Genomic DNA, 10461 nt, shown 5'->3' with positions numbered 1-10461 from the left:
GCCATACAATTACTTTCATTGATTCTTATTACTATAAACGATTCCCCTAATTGTTCATAATTTTTACTGCTGAATGGGAAAACTTCTTATTTAATCTTGACTGAAAGCAGGAAGCACGCTTATGAATTGGATGAGTTTGAAGCGAATAGAACGGATCAAAAGTCGGAGCTGGCCTATAATGTGTGTCAGTGGTGATAAGCAAATGCGGGGGGGTGGGAAAACTATTGTATAAGATCTCACTCCATTCTCCCACTCGCTCGAATACAGTTTGCATTCGTTATAAGGGTACTTGCCTCTGCCACTCCGAGTCGCCCCCTTCCACCGAGAGTGCCTGCCATGACTAATTAAGTAACCAAAAAAGTATGAAAAGAAGGCAAAAAGCTGCTCAAATTCTCAGCATTAAAACGTGCCGACAACTTTGTAAAGGCTGCCAAAAATGCACATTTTTATTTATATTCGCATACAAGTTGTTGGGACATGCATTTTTGGAGTTGGAATCGATGCGAAGGGTAACTTAACTTCTTTGGGAAATAAGAATTATCTTGAGGGAGTAACATATGTACATTTATTCAGATACTATTTTAATATGTTTTATATAATAATTTTTAGTTTTTTGTCAGACCAACCATACATTTTACTAACGTTGACAGCATCTTTAAATATGAATCACTTTAATTAGTAGGTAATAGTACGTAGTTAGTACTAACAAGTAAAACAAGTTTCCTAAATTTAAATATTTTTTAAAAAATGATTTTGCAATTGAAGAATTCCATCCATTATATTAGAGTACCAGTGGGTGTGTTTTAAGGGTCTGAGAGTCGAATTGCTGCCACATGGAGTTTCGATTCCTGGACTCTTCTGCCCGTGTGAATCATGAGCATTAAGCATAAAACCGACATTTAGCTGATTGATCTTAATAAGAATTTGTGCGGTGGGGCGGGGCATTCGGGCGGAGGATGGCTAACGGATCCGTTGGGACGGGTCAATAACATTGTGCGGATGCCTCCTTCTGATTCTCCCCCATACGCATCCCCATACGGATCCTCCGATGCCCAGTCCCTGAATTTGAGGGCGTTGCTGGGCTGCGCCTGCGCAACATAACAAACTTTGTGTTTGGTTTCCCCCACTCGATGGCGTTTCTTTAATAACTCAGAGTCGAAGTCAGAAATTTTGGAACCGAGTAGGAGCTGGGGAGTTCCCTTGTCGGAAATCTGAGTTTGCTCGGCTGAGTTATGTTGCATAGGGTTCTTTCAGCCGACTTTGGTGTGCGTTTGTATCTCTCAGTATCTTGCGATATAGATACATCTGCGATTTGCACGCAGAACGGATGTCTGTGCTCGATTGTTAAATTGGAATTTGTCGCCAAAAACCAACAGAATTTGCAAAGCAAATTTCCGACCGAAGTGTCTGGCCTGTTGCATATTTCATATGTTTTGATTCTTTTCTAAAGCTACAGCTTTTTGGCGATTCCTCTGCAGATTTATGCGCAAGTGCTTAATCGAAGCAAGGATACAATGGTGGGTGAAATCTTCGATAAATGAAAGACTGCAAGAATTCTAGATTCTACGGTTCTATATTTTTATTTTATACTATCAAGTAATTATTTCTGATTTATGCGGGTAACCATATTTTTTCTAAGAATATTTAGTGCAAACAAACAAAAAGCCCATAAATCAATTCACTTTTATTTGACTTTTCGAGTGCATTTGATTGTTGCTCTCGGGGTGAGCAAATTGCGCAATATCTACGTCGATTTTTGGCCGTCTAGCGAGCAAATTAAATCAAGCTGCACAGCCGAACAAGAAATATAACCTGATTTCGATGTCTGCAATTCAAATTAAATGCAATTAAACCGAAATTGATAGAAAAAAATCAAACGAATCCAGCAAGCTCCGTCTCTGCATCTCCTCCTTTCTTCCGATGGCACTTGACAGCTACTCCTCCTCCTGTTCTGATTGCCTTTCCTTCGTCCTTTAGACATCTCAAATTTCGTCTAGCCAAAGTCTACGCTTCTAAGGGGCTCATAAAAAAAATACAAATAAAAAAAGAACGAGACAGAAAAAAGCCCCTGGGCTTCTGGTTTGGTTTTGGGGTTCGCCTGTCTGCTCCCTGTCTGCTGCGTGGTTCCTTTGTGCTTGGCTTAGATGCTAGTCGGGTTTGGACCTTTTTTTATGTTGTTTGGGTTAGTCTGCCGAAATTCTGGGTCTTTGTTTTGATTTCGCATTTTGATATCATTTTTCGGCATGTGCAAAGGGGTCGGAGGGGTGTGAGGGAATGTCGCTCTCCAAGCCGAATTTTGTATATATTATAAGCGGGATTTATAGAGCTGGCAGTAAGTAGCGAGTCTGATTGACGCAATTCAAATTAAATAAATAATTTAATTATACATTAAATAGTACGGAGTTTCCTAACCTGTTCATAATTATTATTTATACTTAGTTGCATCGGTGAATTTAAATGCTAAATTAAGGTGCTACTGTTAATTAAACCGATTATCTGTCCTGATTTACTAAACTAGAATGCGGTGCAATTTTTGTAAAATAATATATTATATAATTTTATATTATTTATTTATATGTTAAAGATTCCACATAATTTTTCGTACTACAAAAAACCCAATTATGTTCTTGATTTGTTTGTTATAGTACACATACTATTAATTTATAATATAATTAATCAACATTTTCAAAGGCCAATCAACATTTAACATTTAATCAACATTTTCAAGTACATCAATTACATTGTAGTTAAAAGGCTATTGTCATTAACTATATCAGTGATAACATTTGTATGCATTTGTATTAATCTATTATTTCAACTACTACCAATCGTTACTAGCAGTTTTTTGTCAAAAAGATTTTAATTTAATTATTAATGATTTTGACTTTAATAATTAACGCAGAGGATCATTGGAATCCCTTAGATGAAAATCATTATGGTATTTAAGATTTAAGCGCTTGATTTATCAGACTTAATTTCTTTGTATAAGAGTTATTTTCATTACTTTTATTTATTAAATTATATATTTTTCATTCGCAGATGTTTTCGCGCATCTCTGTCGAAAAATTACTCTTCCTCTAGCTCTCAATCTTTTGGCTGCCGAAAAAGTAGCCAGACGAATGTCCACATGTGCCGGGTATGTAGTATATAGTATCTGATGTCTGGATTTTTATTGTACGGCTGACCTTGAATTTATGGAAATTGCATAAGTGGGAACAACTTTGTCATATTAAGAAATATACTGGAGGCATAGAAAGCCAAAGGCAGTGATGGTGACATAAACAACCAGACCTTGGCATTGTGTTGAAGGACCGTGAATCGAATTATTCGAGGAAGTAGCTTGAATTATGGCTCAAGGGGGTACTTTGAGTTTATGAGTATTCAGGATATTAAGATTGTCTTTTTTTTCGCCGGCCACCACCATTCATATTCCACACCCCGAAAACCATCCGAAATCCGCTTCCTGCTGCCAAATAATTTACAACTTGCGAATGCGATGCACAGGCTATGGGAAGAAAACAAATAATGATCAGTCGCACATAATGCATGCATATATATCCATGGGCATATCGATAACCCTTATCAAGTGTGCGGCATCGCGGCCCAAAATATACAAATTATGCTTACCAAAAGGCAAAGAAAGCATAAATCAATGGTTTTGGAATACTCTAACCAAGAGGGAATAAAGTGGGAAAACAGCAATGTATGAAACTTCAAAAATTTTTCCTTTTTGAAAAATTGTATAATCATCTGCTTTAGTAATGTTACCATATTTACTTAAGAGATATCAAGATAAGTATACAAGAAGTGCAAATTTGTTGTACCTACTTAAATATTCATATGCATACATGTACATATGTATATGTTGATATGCATGTGGTTGGTCGCCTCAAGTGGTGGGCGTGGCAATTTCAACTCTGGTTCAACCCATACAATCATGAAAACTCTGACAAGATCTGGCCAAAAATGAGCCCACCTTGAACCTGAGTTTATCAAATTGCAGTCATTTTGCTTGTGGTTTTTATAGTACTTTCAAATAACTGAGATTAGTTGGTCAGTATCGGTAAAAATAAAAGGGAAAAAGTGATTGACCCTTTCACTTTCTGCCAATTTGAGGATATTTGCAGAGATTTGAGTGTTGCACGATTCATAAACGATCATTTATATCATAAAAAGTAAACAGTTCGTTTATTTATTACCAGAATTGTCTTAGGAATTCAATCCACCTTTAAATATTTGTAGAGGTAAAACAACGTTTGCCCTCACTTAATCGACAAAATTTGAACTAATTCGAATAAAATTAAGAGTCAGTACGACATTCACGAGTTGCTAAATTATTGTTTAAAATGACCAAGGGCGTGAGGATTTACGATGGATTGCCTGCTTTGTCGAATGAAAAGCCATATTCTCGAAGAACTATAGATTCGCGGCAAAAGATGCCCTCCAGGCCATCTAGGAAACCCTTGCAGTCTCTACAAACTGGCGGTGGGAATAAGAGTTCCTACATCTTGAAGCACAAAGGAAGCCCGATCTCCGAGGAAGAATTGGATGTCCTGGTGCAGCAGGATTGTAAGGCGGAGCAGCATCACACCGATCGCCAAAACCTGGCGGACATAATCCTTATGCAGGCCCGTCGCATCGAGAAGCAGCAGCGGGAGATGAAGAGAATAAAGGCGCACTATGAGCGCCAGGTGTCCACCATCAAGAGCAATGCCATCATGCTGGAGTCACATCTGCAAAAGGTGCTGGCCAGTGTCGAAAGGGATCGGGCCAAGCGGATTGGCCACCACTGCCAGGACATGCTCGGTGCCGTGGAGAAGCTGCAAAGGAGCGACATCCAAGTGAAGCCGCAATCTTCGGCCAACCAATTGCTGATCCAGTATCTTCAGTCCAAGAAAATTTCGCGTTCGACCAAGAACGCCAATGAAAACACAAGTAGGTACAGGAATAGGTTGTGAATCATATTCTTGTGTGTACATTGTGGTTCCATTGGGTTTTGTGGTCAGCTTAAATTAGCATATACATATGTATTAATAGGAGCACCAGTTGTTATAAAATAAAATAATGGCAATAATAAACATATCATAAATAATATTTATTATTTGTTTAATCTCAGTTTTTATTATCTTAATTCTCAACAAGGTCGGAGTTGCGCACAATCATTATCTGACTATTTCTCGTCCTCCTCCGAGGCACTTCCATCAAGGATCACGTTGGACATGAGCTGTTGTATCTTCTGCTGGACATTGGAGTCCTCGACCAGGTGATCTGGCTGGATGTAGGACCTGTTGGCACAGCCGAGCACCGGGCAGCGGATGCCAAAGTTGTCCATGATGATTGGCATCACCGAGTCGCGGTCGTAGATGTGACCACACATTTTGTTGCGCATGGGTTTCTTTATCAGGACCTTGGACCAGGGATCGTAGTGCGAGAAGACCTCGCTACCGGAGGATTCCATGATAATATCCTCATCATGGCCGGTGCCATTCGCTTGACCATTGGCTTCCACACCTGCCTGGCCAGCTGCTGATTCCACCGCATTCACGAAGTTCTTGAACTCGTCTAGGTTCTTGACATTGATGCGCTTCTTCTCCACCGCTTCGGAGCGCTCCTTCCAGACTTCCTCGAACTCCTCAATGGTGGCGCTAGAGTCTTTGGCATCCTTCATAGCCTTCTTGAGCGATTCGTGCTTGATCTTCATTTTGAGGAGATTCTTGGCGTGCTCCTTGCTCTTGCCAACGCTCTGCTCCTGCAACTTCTTGATCTTCCCGCCATCGCTGAAATCGGACACGAAATCTGACATTTCCTTGAAGAACTTTTGGTTTTCCACCAAAGTAGAAAGTGCGGAATCAGCAAGGTTATTGAATTCCATTTTATCTAGAATATTTAATCCAAATGTTCAACACTGACGGTTCGGTTAGGCTAGCGAATTAATAAGTGGACTTTGAATGAACTTATATTTATAAATAACGATGATATTTACCTGAAATTAGGCTTTTAAGCAAATCCCACGTGGAATGTAATCGTTTGTAAAGTGGAAGCATCAGGCATGCTCCGGTAATCGATTTCGTAAGAATTTTACGATATCGATTTTATATCGAATGTACCGATTTTTCGGTTTCCGAATTCGTTTGAAATTTTTGAATTTGGTATGGTTGAAATGAAAAGTAAATATTTTTTTATATCAAATCAGATCAGGTGGTGGAACGAAACAGGCAGGTAAAAATACTTATAAAATATAAAAGAATTAATTAATTAATTTAAAGGAGGACCAGGGAGGGTTGTTTGTAAATATTGCTTTTGAATTTAATTACTTAAATGATCAAAGTGCAGTGAAAAATAAATTGCGAAATAGAAAAAGTTACGATTACCAGAGCATGCCTGTATAACAACGTTTTATTTAAGTTTTTAAATGTCAAGTCTCGGATTCTCCACTGAATGCCTTCAAAATCCCAATTGACACACCAATCGTGAAGCTATTTTCCAATAGACAAGCCGTGTGTTTTGGACTACCAAAATTTGATTTGTCCAGCGCGATGCCATACCACGATCGGGCCAAAGCCCGATTGGAGAACGAGGTGGTTCTCCTGCGTGGCGAGGTGTCCTCGCTGCGCTCCAAGCACAACCAACATCGTAAGTATCGGCAGGAGCAGGCGGTTCTACAGGCGCGTATGGAGCAGGAGATCCAGATTCTACAGAGCGAACTAGCCGCAGCTCAATCGAATCGGAATGAGCGAGAGTGCGGTGGAGCCGAGCAGTGTTCCCGTTTGAGCCAGCAGCTGGAGAAACTTGACGAGCACGTGGCTAAGCAGGAGAAGTACATTGCCTTCCTGGAGGAGCAGATCAATCTCACACGCAACAAGTATCAGCAACGTATGACCGAAGTCCGGCAGAATGCCGAGCTGGTAGAAAAGGAGATGAAGCGGGTGCGCCGCGAGATGAAGACCATTGCCGAGCAGGCTGGTGAAGTGGACAGCCTCAAGCACCAAGTGGGTTTCCTCACCGCCAAACTGGAGCGCCGGAACGCCATCATCTCCACGTACGAAGCCCAGCAGGAGGAAATGATAAGTATCATGGCAAGTCTCCAGAAGAAGAAAGATAAAAAAAAGCGTAATCAGAAGATCCACATCCACCATGTCGATAAAGCTGATGCCAGTTCGATCCCTTCCGAACAGCCACCACTTCCCAAGCCGAGTGATCAAAGAAAGAGTGATCGCAAAAAACTGAAATTTGGCGAAGGCGATAAGGAAGATTCCAGCTCGACGGGCTCTGATAAGCCACCCATTTCTGAGGCGAATCCCAAGTCTACAAAAATCCGATCCCTTAACTTGGACTGTCTCTCCTCTGCGCTAAAAAATAAGTTAAGTAACCAGCAACAGCCAACTGTCGAAGAATGATCTATTATCTGATGGATATTCAAATTTATGGTTTTTAGATAAGCTTTTTACAAAATTTCTTCTGTAACCGAATATATCTGTAAAAATTGTTATGTACATATATAGATCTCATATTAACAGTATATGAATAAACTAACCAAACGGAACTTCAGTCAGCACTTCGTTTTCGACGGGCGTCGGAGTTCCTGGAACTCCCGATTTACAAGTTCATTGACAACCTGCTGGATTATCCATTCAGCAGTATGGAATCGGGTTAATGATCCGGCTTAATGGATAGCTTTATTTTGATTAATTTTGTGTGGTAAGCAATAGCTTAACTGCATTTGTTGTTGGGAAAGTTTGAATAATCCGATGATGTAATGAATACATATGAACTTGTATAAATCAATATTTTGTTTAATGCGTAATTATGAACTAATAAACTAGGAAAGATGTAACTCTTTTGTTTCTCTACTAGGTAGTTGTCTAAACCATAGGAATAATAGTTTCAGGGTTTCAGATGTAAAGTTGGAAATTAGTAAGCTGTGAAGATAGGTAGATTTCATGTTATGTGAAGGATTAGACAGTTGCAGGACTATCAGTTGACGTGTAAGGATATTTGTGGGATCCCTCATGTTCGTATAAACAGCACTAATCAGGAGAATAGGTAGACTTGGCTTAGTAGCTTATCCGAGGGCTTAAAGGTAGTGCTGCAATTTCTAGCCCTGCAATCAAGTCACGTTCGCTGGGTGTTCTAATGCAATATTTTAGCATAAGAGCACGTACCGCAGTATTGCATAAATTCTGAAAGTGCCGGGCAATGAGTCAGTGCGGGATTGCAGAACGGAGCCAGCTGAAGTCGGGCGTCTATTGAATTCTAATGCTGCACCAGGAAGTGCGTGCAGACATTGGGCAATCAATCGCCGGTCAATTGGAATCGTTTGTGGATAGCAATTGAGTGTGATTGGATATGGCTTCTACTCCGGCAATTGGGGCAAAAGTTCAGCAGTTCTTGGATGAGAAAGCGGGTTCCCAAGTAGGACTTACTTCGAGTATTCGAATAAGCTATCTATCTTATCGCAAGACAGCTTGCCATGAATCACAGTTGCCTAATGATGAAATTAACCAATTCTGGACTCTATTTTCTTCTTTTTTTTTGCACGTTCCGTGGAAGTTTCGGGGGCCGTCAAACCAGTTCACCCGGCCTTCGAAAACAATTATATTTTTGGGGTTGGGCGTGTTGTTGTGCAAACACCTCCGAAATAAAACGACGACCCTGAGACCGAAAAAAGCACGAGTACGTACTAGCACCCAAAATATTACACATATAATGTGAGTGACGTCACTGCCTCGAGGAGTGCTCCAAAAACCATAGAACTGAAACAAGATGCAAGGTGGCTTTTGGTAGTTATTATTAGTCCTTAGTGTACATTACATTATGAGATATATTAAACACTAAACTGGATCCATCTACGTGACAGAAAAGCTGCGAAAATTGTTTTTCAGCAGCATGACCACGAAGAAAATGCCCACGGCAATCGACAAAAGCTGCACGTCGATCACCTTCGAGTCCACCAGGGCCTGTAGCATGTTGTAGATACTCTCGCTGCGCACTTCGTTGCCGCAGCAGTCCATTAATGCACTAACATCGAAGCAATAACTAATTAGAACGCCAATATTTTGTTTGCAAACAGCTGATCGGTGGCTAGAGATGGGACTAGTTACTTTTTCTCACTCATCGATTGTTTCGTCTGACTTTCGAAGTTTCACTCTCTGGGCAACTCTAGTGGGTGAGTGTCTATGCTAAATAGACCGCTACCAAATATTAATAACAAATAAGATTTTGATTTTATTATTAAAACGTAATATATTGCCTCCATGTAGTTTTTTCTTCGAAATTCTCATATGAATTTTTCGTAATTTTAATTTGAGACATTGCAGGGTGAGTTGAGTTGGGCTCAAAACCAAGTCTGGGAAACAGCTGATGCTGCTCCTCCAGAAAAACAAATTCTTTTAAAAAGAATCTTTTTAGAATTGTTTAGCAAACAGAGCAATAAAACGGAAGAAATTTAACAAAAACTTATGCTTATACAACTTGTAACTTCTGAGTACAAAGCCTTTGTTGTTTAGCCTTCCAGCAACCGAAACACACAACTCTCTTGAACTGTGGGTTTAGTTTTATTAATTAGTTTAACATAACTATCTGCTAGTTGGGACGCTTATTCGTCGTTCGCGTAGTCAGCGGGGTTCTTGCGCAGCAGGGCGGTGTGCTTGCGTTCGGTCAGATCGTAGATCAGGTATCCCACGATGAAGGCTAAAAAATTGGGTATTACAATACGGTTTAATGGGAATCCCGAGCGGTTTACTTACGGGGAGTCACGATGAAGACGTTGGAGCGGAAGCGACGCACCATGTTGGGCAATCCCTTGCTGATCGCTCCGGCGAAGGCGCGCTGCTCGAAGGGCGACAGCTTGTAGGTGACGATGCCGTGCACCTTGGCCAGGTTGCCAAAGTGCTGGCCATTCAGGATCGAGGATAGACGCATGGTTGTGGGGCTGCGGGTGGTAAGAGCTTCAATTAGCAACCGCAGAGGAAGTGCACCAGGATTTGTATGAAGACACAGATCGTTATTATAAACATTATGGCCCTGGTGGTGCTCCTATATTTGCTGCACCCGGAGGTTATGTAATTTTCGCACTGCTCCGCCGATGAAGGCGGCCGAGTACGTCTAACACTGGGCGCGATCTCTGCACTTTTGGCAGCCCATAATTGTGCATATTTTTAGAGCCAGCACCTGCCATTGCAACGATTATGATGCCAAATTTTTACCTTGAAATTCGACTTTTACGCTGCAATTTCCTCTCGACTCGTCTCAACCAGTGTGACCGTGGACGGGCCGCTTGAACATGCCAAACAGTTAGGCTTTATTTTTGAAAAATGTCCTAAATATGCCGCTTTTGAAGGTTGATGTCTTGGACAGAAGCTAAGTGCAGGCCACCACCAGGCAGTGTAACTTTTGTAGACTTTCTGCGCGGATATACACCTTAATTGTGTGGATAGTGGATCTTATTAGAATATAATATTA

General features: G+C 40.8%; 5 protein-coding genes across 7 annotated transcripts; 2 read left to right on the top strand and 3 right to left on the bottom strand.

Annotated features, from left to right (window-relative positions):
- Positions 1-4260: 4260 nt before the first annotated feature.
- LOC117140397 lies at positions 4261-5078 on the top strand. Its single transcript, XM_033303264.1, has one exon. It carries the CDS (start codon positions 4347-4349, stop codon positions 4956-4958), a length of 612 nt encoding a protein of 203 aa, XP_033159155.1. The 5' UTR covers positions 4261-4346; the 3' UTR covers positions 4959-5078.
- A 39-nt stretch (positions 5079-5117) lies between these two features.
- On the bottom strand, positions 5118-6407 carry LOC117139753 (E3 SUMO-protein ligase NSE2). Of its 3 annotated transcripts, none has more exons than XM_033302319.1 (2): positions 5984-6407; positions 5118-5922 (listed from the first exon to the last, which is right to left on the bottom strand). In XM_033302319.1, the coding sequence occupies exon 2, from the start codon at positions 5870-5872 to the stop codon at positions 5171-5173; it is 702 nt and encodes a 233-aa protein (XP_033158210.1). In that variant the 5' UTR covers positions 5873-5922; positions 5984-6407; the 3' UTR covers positions 5118-5170. The 3 variants fall into 3 exon arrangements, with proteins under 3 accessions (XP_033158210.1, XP_033158211.1, XP_033158209.1); XM_033302320.1 differs by having other exon boundaries at positions 5118-5905; positions 5984-6029; XM_033302318.1 differs by having other exon boundaries at positions 5118-5877; positions 5984-6002.
- Positions 6408-6425: 18 nt separating this feature from the next.
- On the top strand, positions 6426-7543 carry LOC117139755. The gene has a single exon (XM_033302321.1). It carries the CDS (start codon positions 6537-6539, stop codon positions 7395-7397), a length of 861 nt encoding a protein of 286 aa, XP_033158212.1. The 5' UTR covers positions 6426-6536; the 3' UTR covers positions 7398-7543.
- A 1223-nt stretch (positions 7544-8766) lies between these two features.
- On the bottom strand, positions 8767-9105 carry LOC117139758. The gene has a single exon (XM_033302325.1). The coding sequence runs from the start codon at positions 9009-9011 to the stop codon at positions 8847-8849; it is 165 nt and encodes a 54-aa protein (XP_033158216.1). The 5' UTR covers positions 9012-9105; the 3' UTR covers positions 8767-8846.
- Positions 9106-9531: 426 nt separating this feature from the next.
- LOC117139757 (cytochrome b-c1 complex subunit 8) lies at positions 9532-10315 on the bottom strand. The gene is made up of 3 exons (XM_033302323.1): positions 10206-10315; positions 9747-9931; positions 9532-9690 (listed from the first exon to the last, which is right to left on the bottom strand). Exons 2-3 carry the CDS (start codon positions 9919-9921, stop codon positions 9596-9598), a joined length of 270 nt encoding a protein of 89 aa, XP_033158214.1. The 5' UTR covers positions 9922-9931; positions 10206-10315; the 3' UTR covers positions 9532-9595.
- Positions 10316-10461: the final 146 nt, after the last annotated feature.

This window comes from Drosophila mauritiana, chromosome 3L (genome assembly GCF_004382145.1).
Source record: "Drosophila mauritiana strain mau12 chromosome 3L, ASM438214v1, whole genome shotgun sequence".
NCBI lineage: Eukaryota > Metazoa > Arthropoda > Insecta > Diptera > Drosophilidae > Drosophila > Drosophila mauritiana.
Note: the sequence above shows the minus strand (reverse complement) of the source record. Positions and strands in the feature narration are given on the sequence as shown.